This window comes from Odocoileus virginianus, chromosome 4 (assembly GCF_023699985.2).
Source record: "Odocoileus virginianus isolate 20LAN1187 ecotype Illinois chromosome 4, Ovbor_1.2, whole genome shotgun sequence".
In the NCBI taxonomy this organism is placed as follows: domain Eukaryota; kingdom Metazoa; phylum Chordata; class Mammalia; order Artiodactyla; family Cervidae; genus Odocoileus; species Odocoileus virginianus.
Genome location: NC_069677.1, coordinates 70,709,883 through 70,733,463, shown reverse-complemented (window position 1 = coordinate 70,733,463; position 23,581 = coordinate 70,709,883). Strand labels below are relative to the sequence as shown.

Here is a 23,581-nt window from a genome sequence, read left to right as displayed (position 1 = left end):
GGGTCTTTTCCAATGAGTCAGTATTTCACATCAGTCAGGTTGCCATGGTATTGAAGCATCAGCATCAGTCCTTTCAATGAATATTCAGGACTGATTTCCTTTAGGATTGACTGGTTTGATCTTCTTGGTGTCCCAGGGACTCTCAACAGTCTTCTCCAACACCACAGTTCAAAAGCATCAATTCTTTGGTGCTCAGCTTTCTTTATGGTCCAACTCTCACATCCATACATGACTACCAGAAAAACCATAGCTATGACTAGATGGACCTTTGTCAGCAAAGTAGTATCTCTGCTTTTTTATGCTGTCTAGGTTTGTCATAGCTTTTCTTCCAAGGAGCAAGCATCTTTTTTAGTTTAAAGGCTGTAGTCACCAACTGCAATGATTTTGGAGCCCAAAAGAAGAGTCTGTCATCATTTCCACTCTTATCCCATCTATATGTCATGAAGTGATAGGACTAGATGCCATGATCTTCATTTTCTCAGAGTTAAGTTTTAAGTCAGCATTTTCATTCTCCTCTTTCGCTTTCAACAAGAGGCTCCTTAGTTTCTTTTTGCTTTATGCCATAAGGGTGATGTCATCTGCATATCTGTGATTACTGATATTTTTCCCTGCAATCTTGATTTCAGCTTGTGCTTCATCCAGCCCAGCATTTCACATAATGTACACTGTGCATGTAAGTTAAATAAGCAAGGTGACAATATACAGCCTTGACTTACTCCTTTCCAATTTGTAACCAGTCTGTTGTTTCATGTCCATTTCTGTTGCTTCCTGACCTGAATACAGATTTCTCAAGAGGCAGTCGGCTGGTCTGGTATTCCCATCTCTTTAAGAGTTTTCTACAGTTTTGTTGCAATCCACACAGTCTTTGGCATAGTCAATGATGCAGAAGTAGGTGTTTTTCTGGAATTCTGTTGCATTTTCCATGATCTAACGGATGTTGGCAATTTGATATCTGGTTCCTCTACCTTTTCTAAATCCAGCTTGAACCTCTGGAAGTTCACAATTCACATAATGTTGAAGCCTAGCTTGGAGAATTTTGAGCATTACTTTCCTATAGTGCAAGGTAAGTGCATTGTGCGGTAGCTTGAACATTCTTTGGAATCGTCTTTTTTTGGGCTTGGGATAAAAACTGACATTTTCTATTCCTGTGGCCATGCTGAGTTTTCCAAATTTGATGGCATATTGAGTGCAGCACTTTCACCACATCATCTTTCAGGATTTGAAATAAATCAGCTGGAATTCCATCACCTCCACAAGCTTTGTTCCTAGTGATGCCTCCTAAGGCCCAGTTGACTTCACACTCCAGGATGTCTGGCTCGAGGTGAGTGATCACATCATCATGGCTATCTGGGTCATTAAGATCTTTTTGTATAGTTCTTCTGTGTATTCTTGCCACCTTTTCTTAGTATATTTTGCTTCTGTTAGGTCCATACTGTTTCTGACCTTTATTGTGCTTATCTTTGCATGAAATGTTCCCTTGATATCTCTAATTTTCTTGAAAACATCTCTAGTCTTTCCCATTCTATTGTTTTCCTCTATTTCTTTGCACTGATTCACTTATGAAGGCTTTCTTATCTCTTCTTGCTATTCTTTGGAACTCTGCATTCATATAGATATATCTTTTCCTCCTTTGCCTTTCATTTCTTTTCTTTTCTCAGCTACCTGTAAGGTCTCCTCAGACAACCATTTTGCCTTTTTGCATTTCTTCTTAATTAATCTTTTTTTTCCATTTATTTTTATTAGTTGGAGGCTAATTACTTTACAACATTGCAGTGGTTTTTGTCATACATTGAAATGAATTAGCCATGGATTTACATGTATTCCCCATCCCGGTCCCCCTTCCCACCTCCCTCTCCACCCAATCCCTCTGGGTCTTCCCAGTGCACCAGGCCCGAGCACTTGTCTCATGCATCCAATCTTAACCTTTTATTTTAAGCACAATCAAAGATGACATTATTGTGTCTGCTTTTACAGAATCAGATTTCTTATCCAAGGACTAAGAATAAGAAGGAATATTAGAAATGGGTCTTCAAGAGGTTGGGATACAAAGCCAGAAAGAAAGAAAGTCCTAGGAAAAGAACTGTTAGGATGGAGACAAGTAGGTGAGAAGAACGGGATGGTGGTGAAGAAAGTACCTATCTGCCTTGAGTCAAGACTCAAATTTCACCCTAGAAGTGGTCTGAACACTGTTCTCTGACTCTACCCACTATAAACATATGCTGGGGTGTATACTGAGTTTCCCAGTCCTAGATTCCTGCCTTCTTGTACTTCCCAACTTCCTCCTGATGCTGATCAGCAGGACTGCAATGCTAACAACCATGGCAGCAGGACCATCACAGTGACTGGAACTAGCTGTCAAAGTTTCATGGGGGTTGGGTTGGATTTGTTATACATGTAGAGATCACCAGCAGGGGACTTCCAAATAAGTGCACAGTGAGACTTCTAGACCCAGAAGAGTAATTCAACCCTACCCTCATCTCAAAATAGGCAGAGCTAGGAATTCCATTTCATACAATGTCCATCTCATCTAGGGTCTTCTAAAAAGTGCTCTGTTGCTGCTTAATGTAGATGGTGCGCTGCGTGCAGTGCCAGCTTGTAGTGCCAGTTGGAATTTAGCCAGCAGCAGTCACAAAAGAGTCACTGCAGCTCAATTTCCCAGTCTGAGTCTAAAAGCCACAGGCATCCTAACAGTGATGTTGTTGCAATAGGGTGTTTTGTAGAAGACTCAGATCTTCTTTTTCCAACTCATGGATGCCACGCAGGTTCACCAACAGGATTACATCTAGTTGCACTGGTAGGCCTTCAAACAAAATTTCCGTCATATTTGGGGCTCTGCAGGCAATCAATGTCCACAAAGGTATGCTTGCTAGACCTTACTTACCAGGCTTTGACCATTCTTGTGGCCATTCATGCATGGTTTATCTACAGGGAGTAAGAGGTTTAAAATGAAGCAGTTTATCTCAAGACTCCAGTGCCTGGCACCAGCAAGACTTCCTCCCTCACCACATCCCTAAAACATCAACTTATTCATGGAATATGTAACATCTAATGTGGCTAGCTGTCATCATTAGTAGAAATATTAGGTCCACAAGGTTTCAAGACAGAGGAATGAGAAATAGGATTGAAAAGATAATCACTGGATTTAAAATAGGACCCAATGTCTGCTACCTTGGGTAAAGACTACAATTGTGCTGCTGTGGTAACTTTCTATTATGTAATACCCTTTTATAAGTATCGAAATGTACAGCTGTTAAAGTTATGATTACATATTTCTTAATGATTATTGAAGTATTAAAATATATTAACAGTTTTGATGGTCTGTCAGTCTACCTACTGCCATTGCAAAGATCACCTAAGATATTTTACATATAAGAGAAATTATTGTTGAAACAATGGCTATTTTTAGTTTTCCACATTTACCATCACCTAAACTTAATCTAAATGTTTTATGTTGAGTTTAGATGTTTTATTATGATACTGTTAAAAATTAGAAGAAATCTTTTTTTTCATGATTTTTAAGTCCTATACCCAATATTCTGCCACCGTAGTGTTTGTACTTATAAGCAGGTATTTCTTATATTATACTCATACATTGACAAGTACGTATGTATTTGCTTAGTTTTATAATGTTTCACTCATCATCATCGTAGTATTTCCTTCTCTCAATATTTCTTGACCATGTTTGTTATAAAGTTTCATTTCACGCAATAGTTTTAATTTTAGTATATGTGCTGCCAAAGCGAGCACATTTCATGCAATAGTTCTAAGTTCTCCTCTTCATTTCACGCAACAGTTCTAAGTTCTCCTAATAGTATTTGTCTCCTAAGGTTTGTTTCATTACCAATTCTTCTATAATTACACTTCTTACGACATTCTTCAGCTATTTTAATACTTCTTAAAACTTTTAAGCTTTTAATGAACATTCAGACATTAAAAAACTATTATAGACATGTTTATCCATTCAATTAACAGCTCAGAAAAGTATTCAATTCTCATACAGTCACTACCTGTCGGTTCAAACACAAGTTAACAGGTGTGATTTTAATAAACTCATAGGTGCTTCTTCACTATCCTTGGTGTCGTCATAAAGTAGGTAAAACTCACCTACCCAAAGTTTGGGGGAGAACTCCCCTGCATTGATACCTTGAGATTTGGCATCTAACCCATTTCTAAGTTGGGTACTAGAAGAAACAAATGCCCTGGAAAAGTTTATACTTTTATTTAGCATCAGAACAGTTTCCTCCCTAAAAGAAAGAGAATGACTAATCACAGACTAACGCCCTAAGATACCTGTGTCTTTCCCAATCTCAACAGAAAAATATCAGTTTTATCTTCATAGTCATCTGTCAAAAGCAAATAGGAAACCAGTCTGTGCCATTGAGTATACTTCATTTACAGGCTTAATGCACTTCCTTATTCACAAAATTTATTATATCAGTACATTAAGACCAAATGGAGTTTTCCTAGCATTAATCAACAGTTTGTAATAGTATATTAACAGACCATTTGACTTTTAAGCAGAATTTCCTCTCCCATCTATGGTCTATGAAGGGAAGGGTCAGACAAGCTTAGTTCATACTATATCTCTTGTACCTAACCCAATGCATTAAACAAGAGTTCTCAATGAAATGTAGCACAACTTTTTTAGATGAAATCTGGGGGTACAAAATGCAAATGCCAATAGATTATAGAAATTCGTTAAAATACTACTTCATAACTACTAAAGCACCAAATAACAGAATAATAGCTTGAATGTTCCAAAATTCAGTATGTAGTCAGTGTCACGCACCTAAATGGCAAAATTTTCAAACCAAACTATTCCCACACCCATCACTAACACCTATATTTTTACAAAGTTCCTTTCAGTGAATATCCACAAGTCAAACAAATAGGAACCACCTGAGATTCCGTCCTCCTTCTCAACTTTCAGAAGCACCTTGCAGCCTTAATATTGATAGAATCAACCCCTTTCTCTTTCTCTTCCCCTTCACTGACACTATAAATTCAAACTTTCATTACTTACGAATTGGATCAATTTTTTAAAAAAAGAGTCTCCTAATTAGTCTCTCTGCTTCCAGCCTTACACACCCCAAATCATCAACTAAACTGTTTCCAGAAAGGTACTTCTAAAAATGCTAATATGATCCTGTCATTTTCTTACTAAAATGCCATCGATTTCACAAAAAGGTCAATGTTTAGAATCTAGCCTCTTTTAGCTCTATGTTTACTGGACATGTTACAGCTTCCATTGCAGGGGTAGAGATTTTATCTTTGTGTGCTGCATCTCTGCTGTCAGTTCCCTCAGCTACTGCTTACCTAACTCCTTCTCATCCTTCAAGTCTCAGGTCAAATTTCAGTTATACAGGCAAGACTTCCATGATAACCCTGTTCTCCAGACAGGCTCAAGTGAATTTTTAGTGTTTTCAACCTATTCTATATATTTGTTTTATTATTCTGTAATGGTACCTCATTAAGGTTTTGATTTGCAGTCAATGTATGGCAAAAGCCACTAAGATAATGTAAAGTAGCTAGCCTCCAACTAATAAAAATAAATGAAAAAAAAAAGTATTCTGTAATACCTGTTTCCCATGAGAGAAAAACTGTGATTTTATTTCTATACATTCAGGAACTATCATCCAATTACAGTAGGCATGTAACAAATATCTATTAAGTCAGTAAAATTGATTTTTCACAATTTCAATAAGGAGAAAAAACTAAAATACAAAACAGTCATAAATAGTTGTAGGAATCAAAGGTTCATGGAATGCTGGATAAATAAAAAACTAGGGTTTTTAAAACCAATCTTACCAAAACCTTCACATCTCACTTCTCCAAAGGGGTAGGGATACAATCATTTTTCAAATATACTGGCAATATAAGTCCTCCTTTTGGGAAGCATTTCAGAAATACTATGATTTTTATTTAAAAAATAAGATAGATAAGAAGGTATAGACCATCCAGTTTTAACAACAGTTAATATTTTACAGCCATATTTGTTTCTTTCTGCTTCTTTTTTCAGTTATTGCTATAGCAGTCCAAATACACCTGTCTGATCCCTTTAGGCATGTGTTTATATAAGTAGCACTATACATTATGTACCATTTTGCAGCTTCCTTTTGTCCCTTAATATGCATTTCTAAAATGTGTCCATAATGGTACCTAAAGCTCTAGTTCACACTGGTTTTAACAGGTATAGAAAATTTAACTATCTGAATATACCACGTTTTATTTATCAATTGTTCTGTTCACAGACTTTTACTTCGTCTTTCTTTTCACCATTACAAATTAACAATAAAAATTACTGTATGAGCCTCATCTATAAAACTACATAAAAATTTCTCTAGAAGTTATATCTAGGAATTAAATTCCCTTTCTTCAAAGTACCCCAGTTACAAAAAGGAAGACATAAGAAAGAAAAAGACGTTGCCCACAGTGTAGGTATTCATTAAATAGTTGCTAAATGAAGGAAACATGAATAGATCATTTAACTTTTCTTAATACTGTCAAATTGTTCTCCAAAGGGGTTACACAGATTTATACTCTCACTAGGTGATATTCTGCATCCTTACTGACTTTTAGTACTTTCCAGATGTTTTTATGTTACTCAAATGAAGAGTGTGAAAAAGAATTTTAATCTATTTCACGCAAAATTTTCTTTCCTTTTTTCTTTTCATTTATTTTTATTAGCTGGAGGCTAATTATTTTACAATATTGTAGTGGTTTTTGCCATACACTGACATGAATCAGCCATGGATTTACATGTGTTCCCCATCCTGATCCTCCCTCCAGCCTCCCTCTCCATCCCATCCCTCTGGGTCTTCCCAGTGCACCAGCCCTGAACACTTGTCTCATGCATCCAGCCTGGGCTGGTGATCTGTTTCACCCTTGATAGTATACGTGTTTTGATGCTGTTCTCTCAAAACATCCCACCCTCACCTTCTCCCACAGAGTCCAGAAGTCTGTTTTGTACATCTGTGTCTCTTTTTCTGTTTTGCATATAGGGTTATCGTTACCATCTTTCTAAATTCCATATATTTGTGTTAGTATACTGTATTGGTCTTTATCTTTCTGGCTTACTTCACTTGGTATAACGGGCTCCAGTTTCATCCGTCTCATTAGAACTGATTCAAATGAATTCTTTTTAATGGCTGAGTAATATTCCATACTGTGTATGACCATAGCTTCCTTATCCATTCGTCTGCTGATGGGCATCTAGGGTGCTTCCATGTCCTGGCTATCATAAACAGTGCTGCGATGAACACTGGGGTGCACATGTCTCTTTCAGACCTGGTTTCCTCGGTGTGTATGCCCAGGAGTGGCATTGCTCGGTCATATGGCAGGTCTCTTTCCAGTTTTTTAAGGGATCTCCACACTGTTCTCCATAGCGGCTGGACTAGTTTGCATTCCCACCAACAGTGTAAGAGGCTTCCCTTTTCTCCACACCCTCTCCAGCATTTATTGCTTGTAGACTTTGGATAGCAGCCATCCTGACTGGCGTGTAATGGTACCTCATTGTGGTTTTGATTTGCATTTCTCTGATGATGAGTGATGTTGAACATCTTTTCATGGGTTTGTTAGCCATCTGTATGTCTTCTTTGGAGAAATGTCTGTTTAGTTCTTTGGCCCATTTTTTGATTGGGTCATTTATTTTTCTGGAATTGAGCTACAGGAGTTGCTTGTATATTTTTGAGATTAATCCTTTGTCTGTTGCTTCGTTTGCTATTATTTTCTCCCAATCTGAGGGCTGTCTTTTCACCTTGCTTATAGTTTCCTTTGTTGTGCAAAAGTTTTTAAGTTTCATTAGTTTATTTTTTATTTGTTTATTATTCATTTGTTTATTTTTGCTTTTATTTCCAATATTCTGGGATGTGGGTCATAGAGGATCCTGCTGTGATTTATGTCGGAGAGTGTTTTGCCTATGTTCTCCTCTACGAATTTTATAGTTTCTGGTCTTATATTGAGCTCTTTAATCCATTTTGTGTTTATTTTTGTGTATGGTGTTAGAGTGTTCTACTTTCATTCTTTTACAAGGGGCTGACCAGTTTTCCCAGCACCACTTGTTAAAGAGGTTGTCTTTCTTCTATTGTATATTCTTACCTCCTTTGTCGAAGATAAGGTGTCCATAGGTACATGGATTTATCTCTGGGCTTTCTATTTTGTCCCATTGATCTATATTTCTGTCTTTGTGCCAGTACCATACTGTCTTGATGACTGTGGCTTTGTAGTATAGTCTGAAGTCATGCAGATTGATTCCTCCTGTTCCATTCTTCTTTCTTAAGATTGCTTTGGCTATTCGAAGTTTTTTGTTATTTCCATACAAATTGTGAAATTATTTGTTCTAGTTCTGTGATGAATACCGTTGGTATCTTGCTAGGGATTGCACTGAATCTATAGATTCCTTTGGGTAGTATAGTTATTTTCACAATATTGATTCTTCCAATCCATGAACATGGTATATTTCTCCATCTGCTTGTGTCCTCTTTGATTTCTTTCATCAGTGTTTTATAGTTTTCTATATATAGGTCTTTCATTTCTTTAGGTAGATATATTCATAAGTATTTTATTCTTTTTGTTGCAATAGTGAATGGTATTGTTTCCTTAATTTCTTTCTGTTTTCTCGTTAGTGTATAGGAATGCAAGGGATTTCTGTGTCTTAATTTTATATCCTGCAACATTACTGTATTCATTGATTAGCTCTAGTAATTTTCTGGTAGAGTCTTTAGGGTTTTCTATGCAGAGGATCATGTTGTCTGCAAACAGTGAGAGTTTCACTTCTTATTCTTCCTATCTGGATTCCTTTTATTTCTTTTTCTGCACTGATTGCTGTGGCCAACACTTCCAAAACTATGTTGAATAGTAGTGGTGAGAGTGGGCACCCTTTTCTTCTTCCTGATTTTAAGGGAAATGCTTTCAATTTTCCACCATTGAGGATAATGTTTGCTGTGGGTTTGTCATACATAGCTTTTATTATGTTGAGGTATGTTCCTTCTATGCCTGCTTTCGGGGGAGTTTTAATCATAAATGGATGGTGAATTTTGTCAAAGGCCTTTTCTGCATCTATTGTGATAATCATATGGTTTTTATCTTTCAATTTGTTAATGTGGTGTATTACATTGATTGATTTGCGCATGTTAAAGAATCCTTGCATTCCTGGGAAAAAGCCCACTTGGTCATGGTGTATGATCTTTTTAATATGTTGTTGGATTCAGTTTGCTAGAATTTTGTTGAGGATTTTTGCATCTATGTTCATCAGTGATATTGGCCTGTAGTTTTCTTTTTTTGTGGCATCTTTGTCTGGTTTTGGAATTAGGGTGATGGTGGCCTCATAGAATGAGTTTGGAAGTTTGCCTTCTTCTGCAATTTTCTGGAAGAGTTTGAGTAAGGTAGGTGTTAGCTTTTCTCTAAATTTTTGGTAGAATTCAGCTGTGAAGCCATCTGGTCCTGGGATTTTGTTTCCTGGAAGATTTCTGATTACAGTTTCCATTTCCATGCTTGTGATGAGTCTGTTAAGATCTTCTATTTCTTCCTGGTTCAGTTTTGGAAAGTGATACTTTTCTAAGAACTTGTCCATTTCTTCCAAGTTGTTCATTTATTGGCATACAGCTTCTGGTAGTAGTCTCTTATGATTCTTTGTATTTCAGTGTTGTCTGTTGTGATCTCTCCATTTTCATTTCTAATTTTGTTGATTTGGTTCTTCTCCCTTTGTTTCTTGATGAGTCTGGCTAACAGTTTGTCAATTTTATTTACCTTTTCAAGAAACCAGCTTTTACCTTTGTTGATTTTTGCTATGGTCTCTTTTGTTTCTTTTGCATTTATTTCTGCCCTAATTTTTAAGATTTCTTTCCTTCTTCTAACCCTGGGGTTCTTCACTTCTTCCTTCTCTAGTTGCTTTAGGTGTAGCGTTAGCTTATTTGACTTTTTTCTTGTTTCTTGAGGTAGGCCTGTATTGCTATGAACCTTCCCCTTAGCACTGCTTTTACAGTGTCCCATAGGTTTTGGGTTGTTGTGCTTTCATTTTCATTCATTTCTATGCATATTTTGATTTCTTTTTTGATTTCTTCTATGATTTGTTGGTTATTCAGAAGCGTGTTATTTAACCTCCATGTTTTAATAGATTTTTCCCTGTAATTGAGATCTAATCTTACTGCATTGTGGTCAGAAAAGATGACTGGAATGATTTCAATGTTTTTGCATTTACCAAGGCTAGATTTATGGCCCAGGATATGATCTATTCTGGACAAGGTTCCGTGTGCACTTGAGAAAAAGGTGAAATTGATTGTTTTGGGGTGAAATGTCCTACAGATATCAATTAGGTCTAGCTGGTCCATTGTGTCATTTAAAATTTGTGTTTCCTTGTCAATTTTCTGTTTAATTGATCTATCCATAGGTGTGAGTGGGATATTAAAGTCTCCCAATATTATTGCATTATTCTTAATTTGCCTTCATTCTTGTTAGCATTTGCCTTACATATTGTGGTGCTCCTACGTTGGGTGCACATATATTTATATTTGTTATATTTTCTTGGATTGATACTTTGATCATTATGTAGTGTCCTTGTCTCTTTTCACAGCCTTTATTTTAAAGTCTGTTTTATCTGATAATAAGAGTATTGTGACTCCTGCCTTCTTTTGGTCTCCGTTTGCGTGAAATATTTTTTTCCAGCCCTTCGCTTTCAGTCTGAGTGTGTCCCTTGTTTTGAGGTGGGTCTCTTGTACACAGCATATATAGGGGTCTTGCTTTTGTATCCATTCAGCCAGTCTTTATCTTTTGGTTGGGGCATTCAACCCCTTTACATTTAAGGTAATTATTGATAAGAATGGTCCCGTTGCCATTTGCTTCATTTTGGGTTCGCGTTCAGACAACGTTTCTGTGTTTCCTGTCTAGAGAAGATCCTCTAGCATTTGCTGAAGAGCTGGTTTGGTGGTGCTGAATTCTCTCAAGTTTTGCTTGTCTGTAAAGCTTTTGAATTCTCCTTCATATCTGAATGAGATCCTTGCTGGGTACAGTAACCCGGGCTGTAGGTTATTCTCTTTCACTACTTTAAGTATGTCCTGTCATTCCCTTCTGGCCTGAGGAGTTTCTATTGAAAGATCAGCTGTTATCTTTATGGGAATTCCCTTGTGTGTTATTTGTTGTTTCTCTCTTGCTGCTTTTAATATTTGTTCTTTGTGTTTGATCTTTGTTAATTTGATTAATATGTGTCTTGGGGTGTTTCACCTTGGGTTTATCCTGTTTGGGACTCTGGGTTTCTCGGACTTGTGTCACTATTTCCTTCCCCATTTTGGGGAAGTTTTCAGCTATTATCTCCTTGAGTATTTTCTTACGGCCTTTCTTTTTGTCTTCTTCTTCTGGGACTCCTATGATTCGAATTTTGGCACGTTTCACACTGTCCCAGAGGTCCCTGAGGTTGTCCTCATTTCTTTTAATTCTTTTTTTCTCTCTGCTTCATTTATTTCCACCATTTTATCTTCTACCTTACTTATCCTATGTTCTGCCTCCGTTATTCTACTGTTGGTTCCCTCCAGAGTGTTTTTGATCTTATTTATTGCATTATTAATCTTTAATTGACTCTTTTTTATTTCTTCTAGGTCCTTGTTAAACATTTCTTGCATCTTCTCAATCCTTGTCTCCAGGCTATTGATATGTAACTCTATTTTGTTTTCAAGATTTTGGATCATTTTTATTATCATTATTCTAAATTCTTTTTCAGGTAGATTCCCTATTTCCTCCTCTTTTGTTTGGCTTGGTGGGCATTTTTCATGTTCCTTTACCTGCTAGATATTTCTCTACCTTTTCATCTTATTTAGATTGCTGTGTTTGGAGTGGCCTTTCTGTATTCTGGTAGTCTGTAGTTCCTTTTAATTGTGGAGGTTTCTCCCAGTGGGTGGGGCTGGACATTTGGCTTGTGAGATTTGCTGGTTAGGGAAGCTTGCGTTGGTGTTCTGGTGGGTGGAGCTGGATTTCTTCTCTCTGGAGTGGAATGGAGTGTCCAGTAGTGAGTTTTGAGATGGCTCAATGGGTTTGGTGTGATTTGGGGCAGCCTGTATATTGACACTCAGGGCTATGTTCCTGCATTGCTGGAGAATTTGTGTGGTATGTCTTGCTTCGGAACTTATTGGCTCTTGGGTGGTGGTTGGTTTCAGTGTAAGTATGGAGGCTTTTGGATGATCTCTTATTAGTTAATGTTCCCTGGATTCAGGAATTCTCTGGTTTCCTAGGTTTTGGGCTTAAGCCTCTTGCCCCTGGATTTCAGTCTTATTCTTCCAGTAGACTGAAGACTTCTCCATCCATACAGCACTGATAATAAAACTTCTAGGTTAATGGTATTTCATGCCAAATTTTATTCATTCTTCCTTCCTATTTTCTTAAATGGCCTACTCTTCCCTCTAACATGTTCTGTTTATTACTACTTTACAGAGTGCTGATTTTTCTTATAGTGTTAATCTTCTTTCTAAGAGTTTTATTGAATACTCATTAGTCCAATAATCTAGGTTATGTTGAAATTCCTACATAGACAATTGTATATTCTGCAAATATGGATAATTTTATATTTTCAACTAGTATACTCTAGTGCTTATTCCTGGGAATACATCTAAATTTCCCTGTTAAAAATGGTGTGACGTGAGCTACAAAGTTTTTGTGTGATAACCTTTACCAAGCTACAGAATTTACCTTTTGATGGTTGACTCAGAAAGTGTTATCGTTCACTGGGAGTATCGGCTATTATTTTATCAAATGATTTTTATAAACATTCTACATCACTTTTCCCTTTGATATGATTATTTGCTATATAATAGTAAAAGACTTTCTAACAATAAGCCACTCTTGCATTTCTAAGATAAAATCCATAAGCTTTAAGTGTACTGAAGTCAAATTTCCATTACTTTGAATCAGTAGACATTTCTATCATTTATTTCCTACTTAATTTCCATTTCTACTTTTTTTATTCCTTTCTTCCTAATTACTTTAGGTTTGCTATTTTTCTTTCTCTAAATTGATACTACTTTTGCTAATTAGTGCTTTTGCTGATATTACTTTTATTAACATTCACATTTCAACTGTTTGTTAAACTCTTTACTACATGAAATAATTAAAAGTTCCTTTCCAGATTTGTGACTATGATGTAATGTAGAAAAGGAAGTGATTTTGTGTATTTTAATCTTACTTGCATTGCAGTCAGTCAAAAGGTTCAGGCCATCCTTAATGAAATATTTCAAGACTTTCTTTCAAGGCTCAATATCCTACACTTATACTGTACAGGCACACCTTAGACCTATTAAAGATTTGGTTTCAGACCACTGCATCACAGCAAATATTAAAATACTGTGAGTCACATGAATTTTTGTTTTCTCAGTTTATATAAAAGTTATGTTCACATCATATTATGTTAAGTGTGCAGAAACATTTATGTCTAAAAAATCATTGTAGATACCTTAATTAAAAGATAATGCTCTTGGAAAAATGGTGCTTATAGACCTGTTCGATGAAGGGTTGCCATAAGCCTTCAATTTATGAAAAATGCAGTATCTGTGAAGCACAGGAAAAAAAAACAACAACAACAAGGAATGCCTGTGTAATGATTTTCACTTATCTTACTTACTCCTAACAACAAACTCTAGATCCGAGGAAATATTAACTGAAAATTTCTACAAGACTACCTCTTCAAAACCTATGTCTCTTCTATTCCCTTGGAATTCTTCCCCTGCATATTTTGGAACCCTTTCAATCCACAGCAAAGTCACTCAACTGCTCTTTCATATTTACTTTTTTATTTCTGGGCTACATTCTGAACGAATGCCTAATGAATGCCAATTCTTGAATTCTTCCTTTGATGGCATAAAATGTGGCTTTTTAACCTCAGAAAAATCTACTTACTAAGTTTATTTCCTCTTTAGTATTAGGTAGAATTTCTTTCATCTCTATGGAAACTTAAACATACTTCTTTTATTATTTACCCCTTCCTATGTTTTTGAGATTATCTCTGCTCCATCTATTCACTACATGGAGAATTAGATCGTACAGTGGGCTTAAAAAGAACTTCCTGCTGTAAGATGATACAGGAGATTTTTTAAGACTCCCTCACCAACCAAGAAAGTAATCAATTTAATTCAGGTTCTGATTATAAGGACTATGTCGGTCCTCTCCTTTCCTTCATCACGATTTCCAAAAACTGGGGTTTTAGCATAAACCAGTATCCAAATTAGGGCCATCCTAAGTAGTAAAGAAATCTCTGTTAGTTAACTACATGGATGATAAGCATAAAGCAGAGTCTCACAGGTAACCTAAGATATTTATTAATATGATCCCCTTAAACACAAGCCTTAGCCTATGCATCAGTTATCAGTGGCTTTCTTCCATCTCCTTTCCAAGTATGGGGTCTCATATTAGGCCCTGGCTTCATGTATTTTAAGCCTAACTTTATTCACACATGCTTCATGAAGCACCTTACATCCTTTAAACATAAAAGATCCAAACTCGTGGCTACAAGTATCTACTTCTACTACCTTAAACCTAATGCTGACCACTAAGTACTTTTTTTCTATATAAACCACAGAAACATTTAGTTTCTAAACCCATTAATGTCTACCCTCTTTCCAGTACTTTGTCTTTCATTTCTTTATCTTTTTTTTTTCCATTTATTTTTATTAGTTGGAGGCTAATTACTTTACATCATTACAGTAGTTTTTGTCATACATTGAAATGAATTAGCCATGGATTTACATGTATTCCCCATCCCGGTCCGCCCCCCCCACCTCCCTCTCGACCCGATCCCTCTGGGTCTTCCCAGTGCACAAGGCCCAAGCACTTGTCTCATGCACCCAACCTGGGCTGGTGATCTGTTTCACCCTAGATAATATACATGTTTCAATGCTGTTCTCTTGAAACATCCCACCCTCGCCTTCTCCCAGAGTCTACAAGTCTGTTCTATACATCTGAGTCTCCTTTTCTGTTTTGCATATAGGGTTATCGTTACTTTATCTTTGAAATGAAGGGGTAATAAACACTGAAATGACTGTGTCAGCTTCATTAAAAGATGTGCATTCACTTTTTAAACATGAATTTTTAAGCATTCCTTCCGCTCAGTCACCACTTTCAGGAATTGACATTACAAAGGATTCTTACAGGCAATATTTCAAAGGGATATATAAAGATCTTCAAAGAAGTACTATTTTTAACAGAATAAAACTACTTTTAAATAGGTATCGTAAATATACTTATCCTTCTTAAACAATAAAGCAGTGCAACAGAAAACTAATTAGATAAATCATGGCTCGGACATGTTGTAGTATACAAACGTTAAAAACTGTAAGTTTAAAGATCTAAATGTAAGTCCAAAAGCTATAAAACTCCTAGAGGAGAACATAGGCCAAACACTCTCTGACATAAATCACAGCAGGATCCTCTATGACCCACATCCCAGAATATTGGAAATAAAAGCAAAAATAAACAAATGGGACCTAATGAAACTTAAAAGCTTTTGCACAACAAAGGAAACTATAAGCAAGGTGAAAAGACAGCCCTCAGATTGGGAGAAAATAATAGCAAACGAAGCAACAGACAAAGGATTAATCTCAAAAATATACAAGCAACTCCTGAAGCTCAATTCCAGAAAATAAATGACCCAATCAAAAAATGGGCCAAAGAACTCAACAGACATTTCTCCAAAGAAGACATACAGATGGCTAACAAACACATGAAAAGATGCTCAACATCATTCATCATCAGAGAATGCAAATCAAAACCACAATGAGGTACCATTACACACCAGTCAGGATGGCTGCTATCCAAAAGTCTACAAGCAATAAATGCTGGAGAGGGTGTGGAGAAAAGGGAAGCCTCTTACACTGTTGGTGGGAATGCAAACTAGTCCAGCCGCTATGGAGAACAGTGTGGAGATTCCTTAAAAAGCTGGAAATAGAACTGCCATATGACCCAGCAACCCCACTCCTGGGCATACACACCGAGGAAACCAGGTCCGAAAGAGACACGTGCACCCCAGTGTTCATCGCAGCACTGTTTATAATAGCCAGGACATGGAAGCAACCTAGATGCCCATCAGCAGACGAATGGATAAGGAAGCTATGGTCATACACAGTATGGAATATTACTCAGCCATTAAAAAGAATTCATTTGAATCAGTTCTAATGAGACGGATGAAACTGGAGCCCGTTATACCAAGTGAAGTAAGCCAGAAAGATAAAGACCAATACAGTATACTAACACAAATATATGGAATTTAGAAAGATGGTAACGATAACCCTATATGCAAAACAGAAAAAGAGACACAGATGTACAGAACAGACTTTTGGATTCTGTGGGAGAAGGCGAGGGTGGGATGTTTCAAGAGATCAGCATCGAAACCTGTATATTATCTAGGGTGAAACAGATCACCAGCCCAGGCTGGATGCATGAGACAAGTGCTCGGGCCTGGTGCACTGGAAAGACCCAGAGGGATCAGTTAGAGAGGGAGGTGGGAGGGGGGATCGGGATGGGGAATACATGTAAATGCACGGCTGATTCATGTCAGTGTATGGCAAAAACCACTACAATACTGTAAAGTAATTAGCCTCCAACTAACAAAAATAAATGGAAAAAAAAAAATTGTAAGGTTAGTCCACTGAAAAAAATGCCCACAACAGAACGCTGAATAAAATGGAAAAAATTACAGCAGTTTGTAGATTAATTTGAATACAGCTAGGAAACAAAAACATAAAAGGAATAACAAAAAAATCACAGCAAAGTAAAAAACGCATAGGGTCACTTTCAATAGAATAATAGTGAGAAAAAGTTGAAAAAATGAGTTAAAACCAAATTCTGGAAGGTACCAAGGTTCTGACTACTAATCTTTACCCTTTATAAAATATGAATCCAAAATAAAGAGAATAAAGTATGAAAACAACAATAGGGAAGAGTATTGTAGATGAAGAATACAGAACATAGTCGGTGAAAAAGAAAAAAATCTTATACTCATAACTACCGTATATCATGGAGAAGGCAATGGCAACCCACTCCAGTACTCTTGCCTGGAAAATACCATGGACGCAGAAGCCTGGTAGGCTGCAGTCCATGGGGTCACTAAGAGTCAGACAGGACTGAGCAACATCACTTTCACACACTGGAGAAGGAAATGGCAACCCACTCCAGCGTTCTTGCCTGGAGAATCCCAGGGATGGGGGAGTCTGGTGGGCTGCCATCTATGGGGTCGCACAGAGTTGGACACGACTGAAGCGAATTAGCAGCAGCAGCAGTGTATATCGAAATCAAATGACTACATTTTGTTCACAATAAATATTGAAGATTTTATTCATATTAAGTAAAAGCTGGAAAAATAAACTTTTGCATGAAAAAAGAAAGCAAAATAATGAAGTGCAATTTTAAAATTTAATTTCCTTGATTTTCTGCTTGTGTCTCTACCTACGGATGAGAGGCAATAAATAGATTTCGATTAGTATTTCTATAGCCTGTTAACAATTTTTCTATTGCAGTTCGTATCTGCAATGGAAACTATCAAGCTTAATGGCTAAAAATCACTTAATATACTTCAAAATTATACTTATATACTTTAATGTTGTCCATTGCTTTGAATAACTGAGAATTCAATATTTCTTTCACCATTTAGCATCATCCCACCATTCCAACACTGTCCCCTTCCCATGCAAATTCCAAGATTCCTGAACAAATCAATCTGGTAATATACACTAAAGCCCTGTAAGGAATTCAAAAAGAAATACATATAAAAAATAAAAAAATATACTAATGAAAAGTTGCCTGCTTTTGGTTCTAAAAGTAAATCTGTTTCATAAAGTACCCAACTTTCACACTTAAATTGAAAATGAAGTATCAAAAATGAGCAAATACAAAATTGAAAGATTTAACATACAATCATTTGTAATTAAAAAATGGAAATTAAAATAATGAATTACAGGCTTTATCTATATTTCCAAGTAATTATTAAATATAATATATCCAATTGCTAGCTACACTTCTGGTGAAAGATAAACTAGTACAAATTCTGGAGAATAAAATGGTATTTATTACTACATAGTTAAGAAATATTCTTAAAATAACTTTACCTCTAGTCCTTTAAAATGAAAAGAAGATGTAAGGAACTAAATACAAATGATGCATAAAGTTGAAAATATTCTAAAAGTGTAAACACAGACTAAAGGAATCATAATACTTATAGTTTATCCTTAAAATGAATTAGTCAGAAGCCAATAAAGATGTGCTCTTTGAGACTATTTAATGACACCTGTTGAGTGAATGAGGGCAGAAAAAACAGCATAAGAAGTTATAAAAGATCACACAAACACAAATATCCATAAAATATTAACTGTGGTTATTTCTATTTCACTACTTAAGCATTTTTTTACACCCTTTCTTCTTTCAAATATTCTTCAATACACATGTTAGTTACATTAAGTCAAATTCTAAAAATACACACATGATTGAGGCAATACAAATTCTCAAGCAGTTCCTACTATATGCAAATTATTTTATTAAACATAATGCAATCTAAAATTTGTAATGTTAACTTACTATTAAACAATATGCCTTTCCTTACACTTTTCCAAAACAAGCAAAGAAAAACCTTTACTAAACTTGACTACACAATCAACAATTGTATAAAAATGTCAAAATGCACACTTAACAGGTTTTACATTTAATTGACCCTATATTGCTTTATTAGTAAGATAGAAACACTTAAAATTTACCTGCATTGCACTTTTCCCCAGTTTCACCACTTCAAATAATGTGACAGGCTCCCCTTCACCATTTTGTTGAGGGTGCCCATTAGCTCTTCCACGGCCTGTTCCTCTAACCCCAGCTTCAATTCTACTCTTCTCTCCTGGTGATTTTCGAGGTTTCTTATTTGTAGACTGAATAAAAAAAAGAGGAAAAGCAAAATTAAATGCAGGTATACTTGCCTTACAGAGAGTGATCTCAAATTATGTTTGAGCCTGTGAAAGGGAAGTTAGCACTGTTATAGGTAAGAGGTAATTTCAAAAGAAGCTTTACAATGTTTGTAATGATTTTTTAAAAAGTGCAAACAGCAAAGTACAAGTTAATTTATACAAGGTATGAAAAGAAAAAGATTTACTATTTTGTACAATAATGACAATGCTGTAACCCTGTCCCCAAACACGACCCCATCTTGACATGTTCTTAATTACCAACCTCAAGACTAGACTTCCTCAGAAATCATGTTCAACAAAATGCTACTTGGGCAACTTGGCATGTTCAACTTCTCCTTCAACTTAAGTACTAAAATATTTCTTATTCAGTCATGCAACAAATATATATTGACAATTTTTGGAACCATCCCAAGTACTAAAAATACAGCAAATATTTTGGCCTTCAAGTTTTTTTTTCAGTCAGTTCAGTTCAGTCTCTCAGTCATGTCCGACTCTTTGCCACCACATGGACTGCAGCACGATAGGTTTCCCTGTCAATCACCAACTCCCGGAGCTTGCTCTAACACGTCCATTGAGTCAGTGATGCCATCCAACCATCTCATCCTCTGTTGTCACCTTCTTCTCCCCCCTTCAATCTTTCCCAGCATTAGGGTCTTTCCAGTGAGTCATTTCTTCTCATCAGATGGCCAAAGTATTGGAGTTTCAGCTTCACATCAATCCTTCCAATGAACATTTAGCACTGATTTCCTTTAAGATTGACTGGTTTGATATCCCTGCTGTCCAAGGGACTCTCAAGAGTCTTTTCCAACCCCACAGTTCAAAAATATCAGTTCTTTGGCACTCAGCTTTATGGTGCAACTCGCACATTCATACATGACTGTAGGAAAAGCCATAGCTTTGACTAGACAGACCTTTGTTGGCAAAATAGTGTCTCTGTTTTCTAATATGTTATCTAGGTTTGTCACAGCTTTCCTTCAAAGGGGCAAGCATCTTTTAATTTCATAATGCAGTCACCATTTGCAGTGATTTTGGAGACCAAAAAATAAAGCCGCTCACTGTTTCCATTGTTTCCCCATGTATTTGCCATGAAGTGATGGGACCAGATGCCATGATCTTAGTTTACTGAATGCTGAGTTTTAATCCAGCTTTTTCACTCTCCTCTTTCACTTTCATCAGAAAGCTCTTTAGTTCCTCTTCGCTTTCTGCCATAAGGGTGGTTATCAACTGCATATCTGAGATTAATAATACTTCTCCCAGGAAACTTGATTCCAGCTTGTAGTTCATCCAGCCCGGTATTTCTCATTATGTACTCTGCAGAGAAGTTAAGTAAGCAGGGTGACAACAGACAGCCCTGACGTACTCCTTTCCCAATTTAGAACCAGTCCGTGATTTCATATATGATTCTAACTGTTGCTTCTTGACCTGCATATGGATTTCTCAGAAGGCAGGTAAGGTGGTCTGGTATTCCCATCTCTTTAAGAATTTTCCACAGTTTGCTGTGATGTACACAGTCACACCATTTGGAACAGTCAATAAAGCAAAGTTTTGCTGGAATTCTCTTGCTTTTTCAATGATCCAATGTATGTTGGCAATTTGATCTCTGGTTCCTCTGCCTTTTCTAAATCCAGCTTGAACATCTGTACTGTTCTTTTACTGTTGAACCCTAGCCTGGAGAATTTGGAGCATTACTTTGCTAGAGTGTAAGATGAGCGCAATTGTGCAGTAGTTTGAACTTTTTCGGCATTACTTTTCTCTGGGATTGGGATGAAAACTGACATTTTCCATTCCGTGGCCATTCTGAATTTTCCACATTTGCTGGCATATTGAGTGCAGCACTTTAACAGCATCATCTTTTAGGATTTGAAATAGCTCAGCTGGAATTCCATCATCTCCACTAACATTGTTCCTAGTGATGCTTCTTAAGGCCCACTTGGCTTCACATTTCAGGATGTCTGGCTCGAGGTGAGTGATCATATCATCATGGTTATCTGGGTCATTAACATCTTTCTGTATAGTTCTTCTGTGTATTCTTGCCACCAAATCTTAGTATAGTCTGCTTCTATTAGGTCCATACCATTTCTCTCCTTTATTGTGCCCATCTTTGCAAGAAATGTTCCCTCAGTATCTCTAATCTTCAAGAGATCTCTAGTCTTTCCCATTCTATTGTCTTCCTCTATTTCTCTGCATTGATCACTATGGAAGGCTTTCTTATATCTCCTTGCTGTTTTTGGAACTCTGCATTCAGATGGATGTATCTTTCCTTTTCTCCTTTGCCTTTTGCTTCTCTTCTTTTCTCAGCTATTTCAAAGGCCTCCTCAGACAACCATCTTGCCTTTCTATATTTCTTTTTCTTGGGGATGGTTTTGATAAATACCTCCTGAATAATGTCACAAACCATCGTCCATAGTTCTTCAGGCACTCTGTCTATCAGATCTAATCCCCTGAATTTATTTGTCCCTTCCATTGTATAATCTGAAGGGATTTGATTTAGGTCATACCTGAATGGCCTACTGGTTTTCCCTACTTTCTTCAATTTAAGTCTGAATTTGGCAATAAGGAGTTCATGATCTGAACCACAGTCAGCTCCTGGTCTTCTTTTTGCTGACTGTATAGAGCTTCTCCAGCTTTCGCTGCAAAGAATATAATCAATCTGATTTGGGTGTTGACCATTTGGTGATGTCCACATGTAGATTCAGCTCTTGTCTTGTTGCAAGAGGGTGGTTGCTATGACCAGTGCATTCTCTTGGCAAAACTCTTGTTAGTTTTTGCCCTGCTTCATTTTGTTCTCCAAGGCCAAACTTGCCTGTTACTCCAGGTATCTCTTGACTTTCTACTTTTGCATTCCAGTCTGCTATGATGAAAAGGACATCTTTTTTGGGTGTTAGTTCTAGAAGATCTTGTAGGACTTCATAGAACCATTCAACCTCAGCTTCTTCAGCATTACTGGTTGGGCTACAGACTTGGGTTACTGTGACACTGAATGGTTTGCCATGGAAACCAACAAAGATCATTCTGTTGTTTTTGAGATTGCACCTAAGTACTGCATTTCAGACTCCTCTGTTGACTATATGATGGCTACTCCATTTCTTCTAAGGGATTCTTGCCCATAGTAGTAGATATAATGGTCATCTGAGTTAAATTTGCCCATTCTGGTCCATTTTAAGTTCCCTGATTTCTAAAATGTCAATGTTCACTCTTTCCATCTCCTGTCTGATCACTTCCAATTTACTTTGATTCACGGACCTAACATTCCAGGTGTCTGTGCAACACTGTTCTTTACAGCATCATACTTTACTTCCATTACCAGTCGGTCCACAACTGGGTTTTTTCTCTGCTTTGGCTCTGTCTCTTCATTCTTTCTGGAGTATTGCTCTACTCTTCTCCAGTAGCATATTGGGCACCTACTGACCTGGGGAGTTCATCTTCCAGTGTCCTATCTTTTTGCCTTTTCATACTGTTCATGGGCTTCTCGAGGCAAGAATACTGAAGTGATTTATCATTCAGTTCTGTAGTGGACCACATTTTGCCACAACTCTCCACCATGACCTGTCCAACTTGGGTGGCCCTACAGGGCATGGCTCATAGTTTCATTGAGTTAGACAAGGCACATTCTTCAATTAACAACCCATCCCATGCCCCCAACTTACAAAGAAAAGTCAACACCTGCTATCACCTTGTCTATGTCTCACCTTTAGAGTCAAGATAGAGTAGCTTACAGTCACCATTCTTGTTATCATTCCCGTAAATTTCACTTATATATAAACTCATTAGAGTTCCTGACCAAACTCACCAGTAAAATTAATGTTGCTAAATGGACATTTTTTTGCAACTCTCCCAGCAAGCCACATTATCCCTATGTGTTTCAGATATCTCTTCCCTCCCTATATTCCTTACCCGTCAGGTCTCTGCTAAGCATTTTCTCAATCTTTATACGCTTTCTTGAGTGGTTTAGTTCTTTCTCATACCAGTCTGTTATGGTTATCAATTTACTGTTCTCCAAATGTACTCTATTTTGCCCCACTTTGTGACGCTGGAACTGGATTCAGTAAACATTTCTCTTGTCCTATGCTGCAGTGGTAACTAAAATGCCCTGGAGGAACACTACAAAGCACAGCATACTGAGGCTTCTCTTCCTGCTCACAGGACACACTCCCGTCATTCTCTATTCTTGTATTCTTCAAAGTACTCTCTCACTCCTCTTGATATTATAGTTAATAGCCTGACCTCTATTTGTGTGTGTGGATTAATACATAATACATTTACTGCTTATTTTTAAATAAAGCAATTTTAGAACAGTGTTAGCTATACAAAAAATAAAGTTGTGAAGATAGTAAAAGGAACCCCCGCATATATCATATATGATTAGATCAATTATTAACCTTATTATTTGTATGATACATCTGTTACAATTAATGAACCACTATAGACACATTAACAAAAGTCCATATTTAATTCAGATTTTCCTAGTTTTTGTTTAATGATCTGCTCTAGAAGCCCACCCAAGGGCTCTTCAACATATTCACATCATGTCTCCCTAAGCTCCTCTGGGCTGCAACAGTTTTTATTCTTTCCTGGTTTATGGTGACCTTGAGATTTTTAAGGAATTTTGGACAAGTATTTTATATTGTACAGGTATTTCATATAATGTTCCTCAACTGGGTTTG

The 23,581-nt window shown here is 36.8% G+C and overlaps 1 protein-coding gene across 5 annotated transcripts in view; it reads right to left on the bottom strand.

Moving 5' to 3' along the window:
- STAG1 (STAG1 cohesin complex component) overlaps positions 1–23,581 on the bottom strand; it is a 505,242-nt gene that overhangs the window by 316,273 nt on the left and 165,388 nt on the right. For all 5 annotated transcript variants that reach the window (XM_070466701.1, XM_070466702.1, XM_070466703.1 and 2 more), the window contains one exon: positions 18,717–18,881. In XM_070466701.1, coding sequence (XP_070322802.1) covers positions 18,717–18,881 — 165 coding nt within the window. The remainder of the gene's footprint in view (positions 1–18,716; positions 18,882–23,581) is intronic.